The 18,696-nt window shown below is 37.4% G+C and overlaps 2 protein-coding genes across 6 annotated transcripts in view; one reads left to right on the top strand and one right to left on the bottom strand.

Moving 5' to 3' along the window:
* MBD-R2 (PHD finger protein MBD-R2) overlaps window positions 1-8,179 on the bottom strand; it is a 32,707-nt gene extending 24,528 nt beyond the window's left edge. Inside the window, exons 1-7 of one of the 4 annotated variants that reach the window (XM_089647050.1) lie at window positions 8,062-8,179; window positions 7,644-7,879; window positions 6,377-7,405; window positions 5,365-5,494; window positions 2,598-2,776; window positions 1,712-2,116; window positions 564-909 (exon numbers count right to left, since the gene is read on the bottom strand). In XM_089647050.1, the coding sequence (XP_089503176.1) occupies window positions 564-909; window positions 1,712-2,116; window positions 2,598-2,776; window positions 5,365-5,494; window positions 6,377-7,405; window positions 7,644-7,878 (2,324 nt within the window). In that variant the 5' untranslated portion in view covers window position 7,879; window positions 8,062-8,179. The remainder of the gene's footprint in view (window positions 1-563; window positions 910-1,711; window positions 2,117-2,597; window positions 2,777-5,364; window positions 5,495-6,376; window positions 7,406-7,643; window positions 7,880-8,061) is intronic. The other 3 variants (XM_089647052.1, XM_089647054.1, XM_089647051.1) reach the window with 3 other exon arrangements.
* Window positions 8,180-8,495: 316 nt separating this feature from the next.
* RpLP1 (Ribosomal protein LP1) lies at window positions 8,496-10,284 on the top strand. 2 transcript variants are annotated; one of them, XM_089647464.1, is made up of 3 exons: window positions 8,496-8,662; window positions 8,873-9,122; window positions 10,187-10,284. In XM_089647464.1, exons 1-3 carry the CDS (start codon window positions 8,591-8,593, stop codon window positions 10,198-10,200), a joined length of 336 nt encoding a protein of 111 aa, XP_089503590.1. In that variant the 5' UTR covers window positions 8,496-8,590; the 3' UTR covers window positions 10,201-10,284. The 2 variants fall into 2 exon arrangements, with proteins under 2 accessions (XP_089503590.1, XP_089503591.1); XM_089647465.1 differs by lacking the exon at window positions 10,187-10,284 and having other exon boundaries at window positions 8,873-9,127.
* The last annotated feature ends 8,412 nt before the right edge of the window (window positions 10,285-18,696 follow it).

The raw sequence follows: 18,696 nt of genomic DNA, 5'->3' as shown, positions 1-18,696 counted from the left end.
ATTAACGTTTCTACGCGGGGGTAGGCAGAGAGGATAACACACCAGCAATCTCTATTAATTAATCATAATGAAGCATGCAGTGTAAGGACGGGTTGTTTCGGAGTATTTGAACAATTCATCAAATTTCAACGTATTATAAAGATATTCGAATTCTCATTTTTGCACACCGAGAGTAATCACGCAACCTTGGATTCTGCGGATTGGAGAACCACAGAATCATTCAGCCAAGAGCCCATTTAAATTGGCGATAATCACAATCCTCCAAACTTCCATCATTTAATTCAATATATCAGGGTTGTGAACTGCTGGCTTCGTTCCTTTGAGAAAAATATTTGTAGTGCCAATTGTGTTCAGTCCTCCATTAGTTTCCTGAATCTATCGCTCTTTCAATATCCCTATCAGACTCTCCATCTCTCGTATATACACTTCCCAAATATACAAACTCATTCTGAAAGCATTTCTGTTCGCAACTATGCATATCCCTCTAACATAACTAGTAATGTATTAACATATAGTTATATGTTACAATATTTTCTTTACATATATTATAAATCTGAACTCACCACACCAGCACGACGTCCCACTTCCCCCTCGAGTTGCCCACGCACCGCCTGGTGAGGAATTTGCTCCACCCCTCGGGTAGTCTGTGATCCTGCACCTGCACGCTCATTCTCTCGAGGCGGAGGCCCTTGGCTTCCTCATTGGTCCCCGCCAATGAGGGTCGACCTCCGCGATCGCCCCTCTCGGCGGGCAGCGGGGCCGTGGTGCCGATGGGCCGGCCATCCATCCAGTGGCAGGACCATTCGTCAGCCATGAGCTGCGACAGGTCGGTGCTGAATGAGTCCAGCTTTTCGGGCGGGGCGGTGTGCGAAGGTGCGAGAACGGTGGCCGGGGCTGGAACGGGTTCGGCTGAAAAAAATTTATTAATATTATATAGAATAGACAGGGTTTTCCAATAAGAGGTGTTATTTTGATATTCAATCGTAAAAGATCAATGGTTTCATTGCTTGTGTGGCACGTAGCGCCGTCTTGTTGAAAGTAAACGTTGTCCAGATCAATACCATCCAATTCCGGCCATAAAAAATCATTAATCATCTCTCGATAGCGCAATCCATTCACCGTAACCGTTGCTCCAACCTCATTTTCGAAAAAGTAAGGTCCAACGACTCCGCCGGACCATAAACCGCACCAAACAGTCACATGTTGAGGATAGAGAGGCTTTTCAACAATAACTCTTGGGTTTTCCGAGCCCCAGATGTGACAATTTTGCTTGTTGACGAAACCACCGAGGTGGAAATGGGCCTCATCACTCAAGATGATTTGCATTTGATTCACTCAAGTGAATTTTAATAATTTCAATGCGTTGTTGAAGCGTGTGTCGTTCCATTTTTATTAATGGCGTAGTTTCTACTTGTCAAATGTCAAAAAATGACAGCTTCAAAAGTAACATCTACCGAAATAGCGGGCTATTCAAAATAACACCTCTTATTGGAAAACCCTGTACTATGTTATATAGGTAGATACATATTATGTATATATATTTCTCGATGTTTGTTTGTAACGATGTATGTTTATTATCATAGCATAAGGCATGAAATGAGACACGGAGTCGAAAAAATCAAAAAATATAGTTTTACAACAGTAACAACATGGTACATATACAGTAGAGGTTAGTTTTTAAATTTTAAAGGTAAATTAACAAGCAACTTACATTTAACTTTACCCGGAGCTCGTCTTCTGAACTTTTTGAATCTCTTATCAGATTCCACTTTGCTCCTTCCCGTGTGCCTGCTATCCTTTTGAAACAAGTCCTTAACCACCAGCTTCCGTTTCATATCCCTCCTCTCCTCCTTACTTCCCAGGTGATCCCGACTAGGGTCGAATAGGTGGTTGTGAACAGGCGGGGGGAGGGAGGTGGGTGCCGCGGGCAGGGTGGGCGCTGGCATCTTGGCGCGGTAGGGGATGGGTGTGAGGGGGGTTAAGGGGACGGCCTGGCTACTGGATGGTGTGCTGGTGATGCTGGCCGAGGAGAGGGGAGAGACAGTGTCGGCCTTGGCGAGGTTGGCCCATTTCAGGGTGCGGATAAAGCCATCGTCGAATTTCACTTGGTATTTCCCTGGAATAATATTCGAATTGTAATTGAGCAAGTAAACAAAGCAGGTTTTAAAACATACAAAGAAAAACTTATATGCCAAAATTTTAAACCATCGGAGGATGTCTTAGCACCCACTAATTGCTTCATTCACAATCTTACATATTCTTTGGTTATTCAGACTCAAGTATTTGATTTACTTGATGGTCTTTTTCGGGGATCCCTGACTTCTACCATTCGCTGTTGCGTCATATATTCTTCACACATTCCTTTCTTCCTTCATCTGCTCTACATGCCCGAATCATCTAAGCATTTCTTTCTTTATCCACAACATTTATATCAGCTTTGCATCTTTCCGAATCTCTATATTTTTAAGATGGTCTCAGGTATCTCATTTCTACAGCATTCAGTCTACTTTCATCCTTTCTCTACCAGTTCATATATCACAGTTGGTATCATTCTGTTAGCTTCCCTTCTAGTATATAACAAGGTAGTTTTAAGTTACCGTCTGGCAGAACCTTCTGCACCGTGGCAGCGAAGCGCCTGTTGTCCGACCAGCGTGCGAGGCAGCGCTCACCCTCCCCGTAGGACGGGGCGGCCGGGGGCCCGCAAGGGGGGTCTAGCACCCGCAGCCGCGGGCTCGACATGCTGATCCACTCGTCATATCTGGAGCAGAGGCTGTCACTGAATAGGGGCGTGACTGAATGACAAGATACAATATAACACGGGTGGGGGGGGTGCATTATCTAGCTAGGGTCATGAGTTAGTTTAGGAGGCATAATGTTACTTGGTAATGAGTACTGCTAAGTGGCTGACCACCTACTTTAATATAATATGGTTTTGGAGCAGAGGCTGTCACTGAATAGGGATGCGACTAAATGATAACAAAGGCTGGCAGTGGCAACTCGTGAATTTTTAGAGTGCTATGATTGAATACAGGCGGGTTTCTTGCGCACAAAATGTTTTTTTTCGAAAAATTTACACATAACATTGAAGTTTTTCCATGGCCGATGAAAAAAAAAGTTTTGTGTAAATTAAAAAAAAAAAAAACATTTTGTGCGCAGGACACCTGCCTTTTTGCATGATTTTTTCACACAGAAAATGGATTTTAAGATAATTCACTACAACATCAATAATGCCGTTTTTTTTTTCAATCTTGGCACTCTAGCACACCAAAAAGTCAGGAGTTGCTACTGGTTGATGGTGCAAGTTATAATATAAACAGGAGGCCATTGAATATTGTCATGATAGTTAGGTAAGGGGGTATGATGGTCCTTGGTAATGTAGTAGGGTTGATCCATCACTTTACACGACCCACTGGCGAAGTGATTGGGTCAAAAATACCTGATATTTCAATGGGTACTTTTAAACATAGAAAAAATGCTATAGGTAGATTGTTGTGCAGTCGCCTTGTTGACAGACCATAGATGTACAAATTGTGTAGACAGACATCTCGAGTCTCGTTCTCGCAGCACAGAAATAGAGATGGTTAGTTTGAAATGGAATGTTACAGCGGTTCCAGGTTGGAATATGTAAAAATATGTAAAAATCGCTTGCCATTATTTGGAAGCCGTGAAAAATGTACTTTTTTCTGAATATCATAAAGAAATAACACTTTATATATTGAAGAAATATAATTAAAAACTATTAGTCACCTCAAAATATTAACCGTCCAAACTAAAATATTTTTAATAAATTATTTAGAAACGCAATAAATTATGAACGAACAAGATGACAGATCCAATCGGCTTAGATAATGCACCTCTACGTTCCATAGATATTCTTGAATACAGACGCGTAGCGTTATTCATTATCGATACTCTGTTTTTTAAATCATTGCAATCCGTATACTAGTGATGGAAATAAATCGATTTTTGTAAAATCTCGCACGTTTACGTGAAAAGACGTTCTAATGTCTTGACCGCTATTATCATATTTACGTCTTTTGACGTTCTAATGTTCTGAGTGGTTAAAAATCTATATCTAAATGTGTTTACTGCAATAATATCACAGGCCAGAGAAAAGATAGACCGGCCCAAAAGGGCGAGGGGAACAAACCAAGGGCGCAGAGCGCGAAGGTGGAGTGGGCGTCCCTTTCGGTGATTGGTCAATTAATGAAACCAGTGGCGGCTCTTCTTAGAAGGTCATTTGGGCAATGATCTCCCAATAATATGCTGCAATAGTATTAATATAAAAAAAAAGGATTTAACGAACTACCCGATTATTAATTTAGTTTTTATTCGTGCAGATTCATATGTTTTTTCGATTCGTTCTAGTGCCATCTAGCATCCAAATGACAAACTATTGCATGTCCTACCGTGGGTCACTTTAAATTTTGTCCCAAACCAATCTCCTTTCTTTCTCTTTAGAGACAAAGGAGGTAAACACTATCATGTCTGACATATGCTTAGTATCTGGTGTTTTCGGACATGACCACAATGAGATAGAGATATCTACAACCTAGGATTATTAATGTATTAGAGGCGGATGTGAAAAAATGTCAGTCGAAAGTTTTTTGTGTGATAAACGATAACCATCTAGAACTTGAATATTAGTTTGCAAAATTATGTCATTGTTGATGTAATTTGCATAGAATAATTTAAAATGTCAAATTCTGTGGATATTGTATTGAAAGAAATCATAAACAATTCATGGAATCATGACAAACGTATTCAAATAAAGTGACAATTAGATTATGTTACAAGAGAGAAAAATAAAGAGGTTAAAAACGATATTTTAAAATGAAAAATTTTTGTCAGTGGTTTTGCGGGTGCATAAAAATGAATGTATAGGTACTTTTGCTTTGATTGTTTACTTTTTAAATCTAATGGCGCGCAAATTGCTCACTGTGTAATACACGTAATTGAGAATCCCAAATCGGACAAACAAAGGTTGGGTTTGTGTCCAAAATTGAATATTTTGATACAGTATTTAGTTACGACACTTTTATAATTTACTCACTGCAGTAAAAACGAGCAGGTGAAATATGAGAGAACGCCTAGCGCGTCGCGTCCCACAATGAACTGCCCTGCAAACCGTTACCTTACTTGAGCGAACTTGACTTTTCTGCGCAGTGTCTTGTTTTTTCAATGTGCATTATTTGGAGGTCAAAGTACAAATCATATTATGGTTCATTTAAGACATGGTGTGGTTTGCCTCCAGTTGTTGGAATGATAATATCCGGATTTTGCATTAGGGCATACCTTGTCTTTTTTGCTCTGTGAATAATATTAACTAACCTATTAAAACTTTATTTTTTTTTATATAATTACCTCTGTGACCAGTTATCATAGTGGATAAGAACCTCCAACTCCTCGTGGTCGACTTCCATGATCCTGGCAGCATACCACTGCTCGCTGAAGTCTTTGGCTTCCACTCGAGCCCCGGGGACCATCACTCCTACTTTAAATAATGAAAACAAAAGTATTATGTTAAGTAAATCTTACAAATTGCTCAAACACGAACAGAGGTAAAAGAGCCCGTATAACTGCCGGTATCTGCTTTTGTCATGTGGAAGGGAAAAAATACAACAATTTCAATGTAAGACGCTCCGAGGAACTGGCGTCATTGATTCCCTCGGCACTGATGCCCAATCGGCAAATACGTCAAAAGCGTGGTTAACATTTTACACAGTTGACATTTGTCACATGAGAACAGTACTATTGAGGCGATTTTTCACAAAATGGCATAACATAAATCAGCCAAATATTATTATTAACAGGTATTTTCTACGATTCATTCATGAGTTCAACAGCTAGGCTGTGGAATTATTTGCCGGCCTCCGTGTTTCATCCCTCCTACAACATGGATCTCTTATTACAACATGTACACTTCTCTCCTTACTCTCTTCAAAAAGACCCTACACACAGTATCCCCAAAGATGAATGACCTAGGCTCTGGGGGAAATTATTTTCCGCAGGTCCTCGTGTATCGAATTAATTAAAAAAAATATATAAATAAAAATTATGGGAGGAAAGAGGATATGAAAAGAATTAATTGTGAAAAGAAAAGGAAGTTTAGAAGATTTGGTCATAATATATCACGCAGATGAATGGTCGAAGCCGTAGACACTTGACAATACTTCATCGGGACATTTCAAGAGTCGGTATAAGGTTGGGAAGTACATGGTAATTTAGATCTAGTCAATAATTTTGATTGATCATACCAGGAATTAAAACCGGGAACTCTGGGGTCAGAGCCAAGAAGCGTACCACTCTGTTTTGGAGTGTCAAAATAATAAACATTAACCACTAAAATATTTCAATAAATACAGGGCAAATTTACCTTTCTCAGTCCCTCCAGAAGCACTTTTCTCCGTCATTGAATACTTGGGACTTTCATACGGTTTAGTCTCCCCATCACTGCCACTAGCTTGCATGAAACTCGGCTTTAACTTGGTCATCGGAGTCTTCTTCTCTATAAGTGCCTTCAACATCGGTGAAGAGTTCAACTTGTCCACCTTTAAAGGAACCAGCTCTCTAGCTGCGTCAGAAATCAAACCACCATTTGACCTTACATCTGAAACTGCCGACGGCTTCACTTTTAAATTCCCACCAGATTCATCTATCGTAAGATCTGGGAACAAATCAGGGTCGTTGGCGACTTCAAACGACTCTTGTTTCACGGCATTGAGTTGTTTCTTAGCACTTTTAGGTGTTAGGGTTCTTCTTCCTTTGGGTTTGGGTCCTCTCTTAGCTCCCGGGATGACTCTGGGTTCAGTTTCAACCTCAATCAAGCTCTTTCTACCGGGGAACTTGATTCTCTTCTCTGGCAATGCTGGAACTTCTTCAACTCCCCGCTCTTTGTCAAGTAAAACTTTCTCTTGATCTGCGGCGAGCTTAGCCAGAAGAATCTCTCGGTTACTACGTCTTCCACGTTTCTTTTTCACTGGTACTATCACTGGAACAATTTCTTCCTCGATGATCTCTGAAGCAGATTCAGTCGACACGCTACATGCAGATTGATCTTCCATTGCGTTTGTTTCAATATCGTCAATGGTGTTTTCATCTTTGTCAGGAGATACGACAAATTCATCTTGTTTATCTTCCTCGTCTTCGCCCTCATACTCTACATCTGCACTGTCACCTATATCCTCGCTCTTCTCCATTGAAGACCCTGTGGGAATTTCTGATTCCGATTTATTATCTTCCTCGGAATCTTTTGATGAGCAGCTTTTGGTTTCCCCGTCGCTCTTAATTTCCATATCCGAAGAATGGCGGATTGGAGGAAGGTGGCATGAATCTTCTGCGGGAAATATTTTTATCAAATCTTCGAGAGGCGTGATCCCCCATGGAAATATGGTAGGAATTGCATCTACAAAATATAAATAAAAGCATTTACACTAAAGGTAGGTAGGAATGAGACAATTTTACAATATTTTAGTATTAGCTATATAGTTGTTTTTTCATTATCTAGTATCAAAACTGAATACTGGAACATGTTTGACATGGTAAAACATTCATAAAGTAAACAATGATTCTTTTTAATACATCATATTTTCGATTGCATAACAAAGAACTCTAATATTATGTTGCATTAGCCCCAAACTTACCTAATTTGAGGGCAAACTTAGAGGCTTTGTAGGCCTCAAAGTCGATCTTTCTAAAATGCCTGGAACAAATATAATTCCATTTGTTTTTGTTATCTTCGAGGTTAACTCTTGCCTGCCTTATCCATTTGCTCTTTAGTGCGGAGTTCTTGGGCAATCTATGGAATGTGACTCCCTTATCTTGTTCCCTGATGCTCGATGAAGTACAGCTGTCAACACAGCAGTTCTTTGTGTTCATTCTAGAATAAATACATTATGAAAATAAAATCTGATGAATCAAATCAAAACAAGAATAGGTACATTTATGGCTATATATATTATGATAATCCACAGGATACAAACGATCGTCTGAACGATGACAATAGGTTAAGCTTGACGAAAAACGATGAAATAGCAAGAAAATTGTAAATTCATATATTACTTGATGTTTTATTTATACACTTAATGTGTTTCGTGTTGAAATACAGTATTCAAAACATTTTTTAACCGAAAAAGCGATTTTCTGGTAAAATTCAATAACAAGCTTTTACGACGTCCATAGATTATTTCATAAATAAGATAATTTGTTTTTCTAAATATTCAACGACAAAAATAAATAAATTGGAAATCTTTTTCAAAGTACCTACTCAATTTATAAAATAAAAATGTTTATATGACGAAACTAATACATTTATTCTTTAAAATGAATACACAGAAATATATTAATCATTTAAATCTATCTATAAACTTATAAATGTAATTTTCTGACAAAGGAAATAGAATATTTTAATAAATACTGCTACAGTCCGCATAAAAAAATCACTCATCCACCATTTGCCGGATACAAACGAAACGTCAAACTGGCCAAAGTGAATTTCGACTCTTTCCGGTTCACCATTTGCGTGTGCTTGTTCTCTCAGAGCTAAGGCCGTGCGGCAACTTGCACAAATTTAATCAAAAACTCATTCAAAATGACTAACAAGGCCGAATTAGCTTGCGTGTACTCCGCACTCATCTTGGTTGATGATGACGTCGCCGTCACTGTAAGTATTTATTAATTTACACTTATTTTAAAAATGTGACATGACAGGAGCGTCAAAACATAACCTAATGAAGATGCAAAATCGTGAAAAACTTCATGCATCCTGTTACCATCTCATTTGAAACCTATCCAAATACATCGAGAAACTATTATCGCACTTATATTGCTTCTTATTTTTACGTTTTTACTTATAGTTGTGTAATTTTTTTAGGGTGAAAAAATCTCAACCATCCTGAAGGCGGCTAACGTCACCATCGAGCCATACTGGCCAGGTCTCTTCGCCAAGGCCCTCGAAGGAGTGAACGTTAAGGATCTGATCACCAACATCGGTTCAGGAGTTGGAGCCGCCGGGCCTGCCGCAGCTGCCGGACCCGCCGCCGCTGCCGCCCCCGCTGCGGCAGCCGCCAAGGAGGAGAAGAAGGAATCCGAAGCTGAGGAGTCTGACGACGACATGGGCTTCGGTTAGTACCAGTTCCTTAATTAACTCTAATTCTGCTACATTGCAAATTTATAAACAGACTTCGTACCAATTTCACAATTCAATCGACAACTTACTGTCACTTCACATTTTCTTGTCTAAAAACCAACCACTTTTCGGTTTCAATTAAAAACAACTGATTACTTTTTGTAAAAATGTCTGTTTTGTCGTTACAAGTGTCTAAAATGTAAAAGTATAAGTTCATTTAAAATGTTAGTGTATAGAATTATAGGTAAACTTTTACCTACTACTACCAATCACAGAGCGCCCGCAGACGAGAGACACAGTAGAAGACTGGAGAACATGCGAGCATTCTAATATGATCCTTATTAGAACAAATTGTGATGCAATTTTGACCTTAATGCTTCGAAAAATGAATGAAAAACAAAATCACCATCGTTTGGGCTAATAAAACTTTAGGTTCCACTATTATTTTTCCGTTTTACGCTCCGGCCGTCAACAGGTTGCTGGCCTAAAAATACATAACGGTTTACAGGGCCGTCCCTGAGTCAAATGGTGCTTGGCTCTAGTAAAAACTTAAAGGGCGCTGTATTAGATATTATCAGCTCCTTAGCAAGTTGGCGCCTGGAACTTAAATCAACTTTCATAGATTGATAACTTCTGACTTTTTTTTATGAAACAAATTTGTCCTAAAAAACCATAGATATGCCAATATATAGACACTAAAATTCTCATCCGGAGCCTACTTATTATTATACTATACACCAATGAAAAACTTTCCTTAGATTTTCAGAGTTTCTCATTGGTGGATATAGTTAGGCAAACATGACATCACAATATTTCGGTTCAAATTTTCCAGTTTTAGAATGTTACTTGCCCATGAAAATTCCAAGGAATAAAAGTTAATTTTGTAGAAGAGTGTAGTGTTATTTCAAATAAAATTTTCAATATTAATTTTTTGATGGTTTTGTTATTTTTACCCACCTCGGGGATTGAAAGACATGTTTTTACCATTTATTGACTCCATTATCCAGTGTTGTTTTATTTATTATGATTGTACTAATTTTTTCTTTTCCTTTGTTTCAGGTCTCTTCGACTAAACAAGTACTGAAACTGCTTGAAATTTTTATACATTTTTGTACAGTTATAATGTACTAAATACAAAAAATTCCAAACACAGCAAACCTCTTTTATTCTGCATTATATTCACTTATCCACAGTACCTAGAAATGGGTTTGGCTCTGCGGCCTGCTTGCTCAGCCATCCTTATTAAATGCACGCTGTTTCAGATATGATTGAAATGGTTTTGAGTAAATCTTTAACGGCCCTCGCTACTAAATGTTTCTAGCGCGAATTCGAATATCTAACTCGCTGCACCTGGCAGCTGGCCGGTGCGTTCCATTCAACACAAGACACGCACAGAGCAAAACAAATTATTATTAATTAAAGATATTGTGATTATGAAAATTATGTTAAAATATATTTTAGAATGTAATGCAATATTACAATAGCTTGATTCATGGAGGAGGTTCTCAGTAACAACATTTAATATAACTTTTTATTTGGATTTTTTTTTTGATAAATACAATTATAAAGAGTTACAAAAGGCTTCCCTTTGTTCCAGCCTGGTTTCGCAGTGCGGCGGGGCACTGTTAATACTAAATTGTATAGTTTAATTTGAGGTCACGGGTTCAAAAGCCGGCGAGGACAAAACAAATTTAATTTAATTTATATAAGTATGTCATATTATAGAATTAAAATAAATTTTATATAGTTACATATAATGAATCTGTACCTCGTTCAAAAGTGGAAGATACGTTCAGTATCACCCTGGTGAGAGACCATAATTCAGGATTGAAAGTTGCTTGAGAACGGCGTAGATATGTTTAGTGACTAGATCTGAATAGCCTGGAACTTTCCAACCCCCCATCTTCCCTATCTCTAAAAATGTAGACCACATACATAAGGAATATAAATGAAATTTCTTTTCAGGACACTTCAATGAAAATGTTATTGATCTTCTTAAAAATTCTTACATGTTTTGGTTTTAACTGAAACCAATTTTACTTTACTTCTTTTCGGTATTATGCACTTTGAATTACTCAGGATTTATAATAGGCATGCAGCGATTATGTCCAGGATCAATTAATTCGGGTAGCATGCAAAAATTGTAAAAGCGATTCAGCTGTTCAACCATATTAGTCTGCCGAAATTCGTCATCCCGTAAAATTTTTTCGATTTTTATCCGAGTTCAGTCCATACAACAAACATACAAATAGCTTTTTTTGTTACATGTAATTGGCCCTGAACCTGGTAAAACCAATCGTGAGATGTATTTACCAGAATTTCTCCATTTTTGCTAACATAATTTTTTTGGATTTTACTGCTTCTTATATGAGCATGCTGCGTGCTGCGAAAGGACATTTAATTTCAATCATGGTGTATTCAGAAGAAATTCCATCTGGTGTCGCACCCATATACGGATACTCTTCATGTATGAAAAGACCACACTTTTCTATGGTAATGCTTTCTAGTTCTGCAAGCTCCTTCAGGACATTGTATTCATGTTTGACTTTGACTTTGGACAATACCCTCAACACTACATCACTTGTTCCTGTATTCTCTCTGAAACCAAACTGATTGCTAGAGAGTATATTATATGTTTCTAAGAATGATACCAATCTCGACATAGCTAATCTCTCTATTACTTTTGAAAGAGTATTGAGTAAGAATATAGGTCTGTAATTATTAACATCTAGACGATCTCCATATTTAAAAAGGGGAATTACTTTAGCTTTCTTACAATGAGAAGGGAACATCCCACTCTCGAAGCTAACTAACTAACTAACTAACTAACCATCACGCCGTTTCCCCGCAGGGGTAGGCAGAGAGGACGGACCGCCAAACAACTCGGTCTTGGCACACACTCCTTGCCTCATTCACATTCATACATCGTCTCATACATACTCTTCTATTATTCTGACTCTTGACATGGCCCGACTCGAGTATCTGATTCACTTGATCGTGCCATGTCTTCCTCGGGCGTCCCCGACTTCTGCTACCATTCACATTTGCATCATATATCCTCCTTACACTCCTATCTTCGCTCATTCGCTCTACATGCCCAAACCATCTAAGCGTCCCTTTCTTAATCTTACTCATTACGCTTACATCAGCCTTGCACTCTTTGCGGATCTCCACATTCCTCACACGATCAAACATGGTTTTACCACACATACGCCTCAGGGATCTCATTTCAACAGCATTTAATCTACTTTCATCCTTTCTTTGCCAGTTCCATGCCTCACTTCCATACATCAAGGTAGGTACCAGCACTCCGTTGTGGACTGCTAACTTCGCTTCTTTGGACAATTTTTTGTTAGCGCCTACGGCGTTTAGTCCTCCATTAACGGAATTACCTGCATTTACCCTTCTTTCGATATCTCTGTCAGCCTTCCCATCTCTCGTAAACATACTTCCTAAATACACAAACTCATCCACCTGCTCCAAGTATTCCCCATTCACAATTATATTGCACACTGTTTTCGTACTCTCTCTTTCAAACACCATTACTTTAGACTTACTTACATTCATCATTAACTCATTCTTCATGCATACTTCGTTCATCCTAGACACGAGAGACTGTAGATCATCTATACTATTAGCAATCAGCACCGCATCATCAGCATACAACAGGCAACATACTTTAAAATTATTCAAATTCGCGCCCAATCCCACCTCTTTCAATTCTTGCATACAATTATCCATGTATAGATTGAATAACCACGGTGACATTACGCAGCCTTGTTTAACACCTTTTGTGATATCAAACCACCCCGTAAAACCACCGTTTACCCTAACACATGCAACGCTTCCCTCATACAGAGACGCAATTGCCTGAATCAGATTCGTATTCACTCCATACTTGGACAACACCTTCCATAGCTTTTTCCTGTCGACTCGGTCGTATGCTTTTTGTAAATCTACAAAGGCACAGAAAAGTTTCTGGTTTTTTGCCAGAAACTTCTCAGTGAGCATACGCAATGAGAAGATCTGGTCCATGCACCCCCTTCCACTCATGAAAGCACCTTGCACATCCCATATTTTATCCTCGAAGCTAATACAGTGTTTTCCAATAAGAGGTGTTATTTTGAATAGCCCGCTATTTCGGTAGATGTTACTTTTGAAGCTGTCATTTTTTGACATTTGACAAGTAGAAACAACGCCATTAATAAAATGGAACGATACACGCTTCAACAACGCATTGAACTTATTAAAATTCACTTGAGTGAATCAAATGCAAATCATTTTGAGTGATGAGGCCCATTTCCACCTCGGTGGCTTCGTCAACACGCAAAATCGTCGCATCTGAGGCTCGAAAAACCCAAGAGTTATTGTTAAAAAGCCTCTTTACACTCAACGTGTGACTGTTTGGTGCGGTTTATGGTCCGGCGGAGTCATTGGACCTTAATTTTTTGAAAATGTGGCTGTAGCAACAGAATGGACAACAGTGAATGGACTGCGCTACTGAAAAAAAATTAATGATGTTTTATGGCCGGAATCGGATGGTATTAATCTGGACAACGTTTACTTTCAACAAGACGGCGCTACGTGCCACACAAGCAACGAAACCATTGATATTTTACGATTAAATATCAAAATTACACCTCTTATTGGAAAACTCCTGTATTTACAAGGTGAGATATGAGACAAGCTAATTCGGATACATGCATTTTATACACCATAACACTTAAAGAATCAATACCGCACGAGAAAGACATTTTTAAATCATTTATCACATTTGTGACTTCAGAAATGCTAGTTGGTTTAAAATAAAAATTGTCCCCTGTAACGTGAAGTTCAGATTTAAAATCATTCACCAGACACATCTCAATAGTTTTATTAGCACTGCACAAATTACTAGCGAAGCTTGGACCAATGTCACTGAAGAAGTAATTTATATGATTAGTAATTATATTTAGACTCTCTTCTATTGAAGTAATAATACTATTAATTTTCATTTTTTTAAGGTAGTTTGTTTCTTTAGTTGTTTAGTGACTAGATCTGAATAGCCAGAAACTTTCCAACCCTCCTTTTCCCTATTTCTAAAAATGTGGACTACATACATTGGGAATATAAATGAAATTTCTTCTGAAGACACTTCAATGAAATAAAATGTTATTGATTTCTTCGAAACAATTCCTTTTTACATGTTTTGGTTTTAGCTGAAACCAATTTTACTTTGTTTCTTTTCGCTATTATGCACTTTTCTAAATACTCAGGATTTCTAATAGGCATGCAGCGATTGTGTCGAGGATCAATTAATTCGGGTAGCATGCAAAAATTGTAAAAGCGTTTCTTGACATTATCAAGCTCGAAGTCATATTGGGTACGTAATTAGTGTCGCCAGTATCCCGTTTGCAAAAGTATGCCCGTTCCTTGCATAGTGAGTGGTCTCCAAATACATGTTTTGGACCATTCAATATATCCAAATAAACTGTTTTATTTTTCCTAATTCAAAGTCTTCCGGTACGTTATTGCACAACGTACAGCCGTTCTCAGGCGTAAAATACGGCTTGACACAATCTTCCTCAATGCTAAGGGATACTTCTAACAGTGATTTAAGTTTTTTGCAATAATTTCGAAGTAAGTGATTTCGGCATTCGATCTTTTCGACTGAAACATTTTTATACGATGTGCTTCTTTTATTTTATTGTAAGTGCTGGAATATTTTATATACTTTTATATTTTAAAAACATCAAATTGTTTATTACTATATTTATTAGAAACCCGAAAAAAAGTTAACAATAAATTAATTCTTAATAATATGAAATTGTTTATTACCTAGAAACCCGAAAAAATGTTAACAATATATTAATTCTTAATAATATTAAATTGTTTATTACCTAGAAACCCAAAAAAATGTTAACAATAAATTGATTCTTAATAATACTATTTGACACTACACAGCTTCGACGGAAACGCACAGATGAAACATAAAAAAAGGCGACACACTATTATAGTCCCTACGCGCAACGCATAGAGTGGAATATTGTTGAAACGTCTCATGGAAGTGTAATAATTACGCGGAATTTCGAACTTTGAAAAAATATTGACACGACGGACCGTAGAAAGCGTGCATTCACGGCCACCTCATAGAGCCGAATGAGTAGGAGAATTCTTCGATGTTCATTATATAGTATTTAACGAAAATAAATTGTTAGTAAAAACATATATCTCGACAGAAAAATGTATTTATGATAGCCTAGCGTGGCTACATTATCGATATTTTGACGATTAATAACTTAGATTGTCGTTTGAATCTGACAATTCATGATTCTTCATACAACGATTGAGATCGCTAGTAAGGAAGGCCCTTAAGGTTAAATGCGTATTTTATTAAAATACGCTTTTTGCAAGGTATTCTTTACAATATTAAGATGAATTTTTTGTTTGCAATAAGGAAGTTGAGTGAAAAATATTTTGACTTATAAAAAATATGTTGCATGTAGATCAAAAAATATCGATTCTAAATATATAAATATATTTCTATATTATTATTCTTAGAATTAGTTAAACGTTCTTGAAAAAGCATTCAATAGCAATAGACTGTATACGCTCCACGATTGGTCGAAAGAATTCTGTCGTCACATGTGTCGTGACTTGTACGTACAACGGAACACCTATGGTGCATCTCTTTCTATTACATGAGAGATGGTCGGTTTAGATGAGAGAGGTGTATAGGCCAAAGGTTTATTTGGGTTTGTCAAATATATGTACGTATTTGTTATTATTATTATATGAAATGGATTTCTAAAGATACATATTCGTATAGTGCTTTATAATAATATGTTGTTTATTGCATAACTTAGATGTTTTTATTATTATACATGTCACATAGCATGTGATACACTTCAGGCCGCCGGCCGCTCAGAAAAGTCTCACAGTGAACTGGGCTGTAAACCGTTATTTTACTTTTGGTCTCTACTTTTCTGCGCGGTGGTCCTGAATTCGCGCGGGGAACGTCAACAAGTAGCGACGGCAATACCGTACAAGTATCGTACCGGGCGTGAAAAGCAAATATTCTAACTTAAAATATTAATTTAACTATGAAATCTTAATCAATTTTCTTTTTTTTTTAATAACATCAATTATAATAGACGGTTAACATTGGTAAAAAAATTACTGGAATTCCTTGTTGAAGAATTAAAATTTTTTCCATACATAATGCTTAAGCGACGTGGTTTTCACAGTTCTAATGACGTCACACTACACCCCGCCTGTTACCGCTCGGATTCCGCTCGTTTTGGCGGGCTTAATAAAATTTAAACTTTGAGAATTAATTTAACTATGAAAACAAACTTTAAAAAAAAAAAAAAATACCAGTATTTAAGTTTGAATGCGAACATTGATAAAAAAAAATAAAAAAAATGGACTCAACTTCCTTATTGTATATACTCAATATGAATAAATAGTTATGTCCGTATAAAAACTCGGTTCATTCAAGAAGGGCATTTGTATACAACATTGCATCGGTGATTCGATCCAAATGCGCTAGGTTATACAGAGTGGCGATGTGTGATAGAAAATCATGTTTTTTGTTTTTAATTGAAAAAATGTCATCGGAAGGCAAAATGATGTCCAAATTTTTACTCCAAATACTCTTAGGAATCGCTGGTAAAAACTGTGTATATAATTTCATTTGTTTTTTTAGTTGTTTTACTTTTCTTTCTTAAAGATTTCAATATTTTATTATTAATACGAACATAGCGGTTGTGACAACCCTCCAACATTGGTCGAATGTAGCGATTCCCAAGTGTGCGCATCGTTGTTACTGGGAAGTAAATTATGAACACTTATAAAACTAAATACGTAAACAAAATATTCGACTCTGAAAATAGAAGAATTTTTTTTTTGCCGAATTTGGACTTCGCAATTTTTTTATTTTTTTATTTATTGCACAACAGATAGATTATCCAATTACTGTACAATTCTCAATTTGACAATCTTAACACCTATGAAGATAATTATTATACAAAAAAAACTTTAGGCTATTTAAAGAAGAATTATATATATCTAGTGCTTCTGAGATTTCATTCAATAGCACCATTCCTCTTGTCATGCTATGTTGTGCTAGAATATCTGTTCTACCGTATGGTATTTTGAATAAGTCGTGTCGACGACTACGGCTGAAGTTTTCGGGCACGTATAAACCATAGCATTCCAAGAGGAACGGGCTATCAATATAGCTATGGATTATATTAAAACTAAGTATTGCAAGATTTGCATGACGTCTAGTTTCCAAGCTAAATCTATTTGTTGCCTCAAGTAAGTCCACATGGTGCATGAACCTTGGATAAGTTCCACGCATCCGCATATAGACATACCTGAGGAATTTTTTTCTGGATTTGTTCCAGCATATTAATATACTTAGTTTGGTGCGGAGTCCACACACCACTAGCATACTCCAGCTTACTTCGTATGATGCCATCAAACATGGCTATCATTGCATCTGGGTCGTGAAATTGTTTACATGTTCTGGTGATAAATCCCAGGAGTTTGTAGCATGCTGTAGTAAGTCGTGATATGTGGTCCGAGAATGTTAGTTTGGGATCAAAGACGATACCGAGATCTTTATAGCTATTGACTCGGCATAATTTTTTCTCTTTAATGGTGTAATTAAAAACTACGGGCTTCTGAGAGCGGGTATATGTCATTGAAACGCATTTTTTTATATTAAATTCTAGTTTGTTTTTATCTGACCATTCTGCTATAGCATCAAGGTCAGATTGCATTTTTAAGCAGTCTTCGTAAAATATTATTTCCATCAAAAGTTTGAGATCATCCGCAAATAAAAGACATCTGCTATATTTTACACAAACCTGGATGTCGTCTATAAGTATTAGGAACAACAGAGGACCAAGGTTTGACCCTTGGGGAATACCTGACAAGGCGGGGAATTGTTTAGATTCCTGTCCATTTATTGATACATATTGTCTTCTGGATTTTAGATATGACGCGAAGAAGATAAGTGTCAGTTGATCGAAGCCAAGTTTAAACATTTTAAGTAATAAAATATCATGATCAACTCGATCAAAAGCCTTGGCAAAATCCGTATACACTACATCGGTTTGGTGTCTCGAGTCCAGTCCGACGGCCACCAATCGCGAAAATGTTAACAAATTTGATACCGTGGATTTTCTCGGCGTGAAACCGTGTTGGTTTTCTCCTAGAAACGGCATAATTTGGTGATGCAATTTCTTATAAATAATCTTTTCAAATATTTTGGGTATAGTTGACAGAATGGCAACAGGTCTGTAATTCTTAATATCAGCCTTGTCTCCAGCTTTGAAAATTGGGCTCACACGCGTGAGTTTCCAGGAATGGGGGAAACAACCAGTAGAAATGCTTAGATTATATATATAACTCAGTGGATGACTTATGATTTGAGATATAAGCAATTGTATTAGGGGGTATTCCGTCTGGGCCTGCCGCCTTATCGAGCTTTAAAGTCCGAGTACAGGCATCTACTTCCTCTGCACAGGTTAGCCCAAGACTGATTTTTCCGATATTCCAGGGCTCCTCTGTTCGAGTAA

The sequence above is a fragment of the Hesperophylax consimilis genome, chromosome 26 (assembly GCF_061612785.1).
Source record: "Hesperophylax consimilis isolate HC1 chromosome 26, BYU_Hcon_1.0, whole genome shotgun sequence".
Classification (NCBI taxonomy): Eukaryota; Metazoa; Arthropoda; class Insecta; order Trichoptera; family Limnephilidae; genus Hesperophylax; species Hesperophylax consimilis.
The sequence above is the reverse complement of the archived record's forward strand: the minus strand, read 5'-3'. Positions and strand labels throughout refer to the sequence as shown.

Bases quoted from the DNA above. Each gene is read 5' to 3' on its own strand.
- RpLP1 (XM_089647464.1), top strand. From the start codon at position 8,591: ATGACTAACAAGGCCGAATTAGCTTGCGTGTACTCCGCACTCATCTTG. The intron at 8,663-8,872 runs GTAAGTATTTAT...TAATTTTTTTAG, and splicing joins ATGATGACGTCGCCGTCACT to GGTGAAAAAATCTCAACCAT.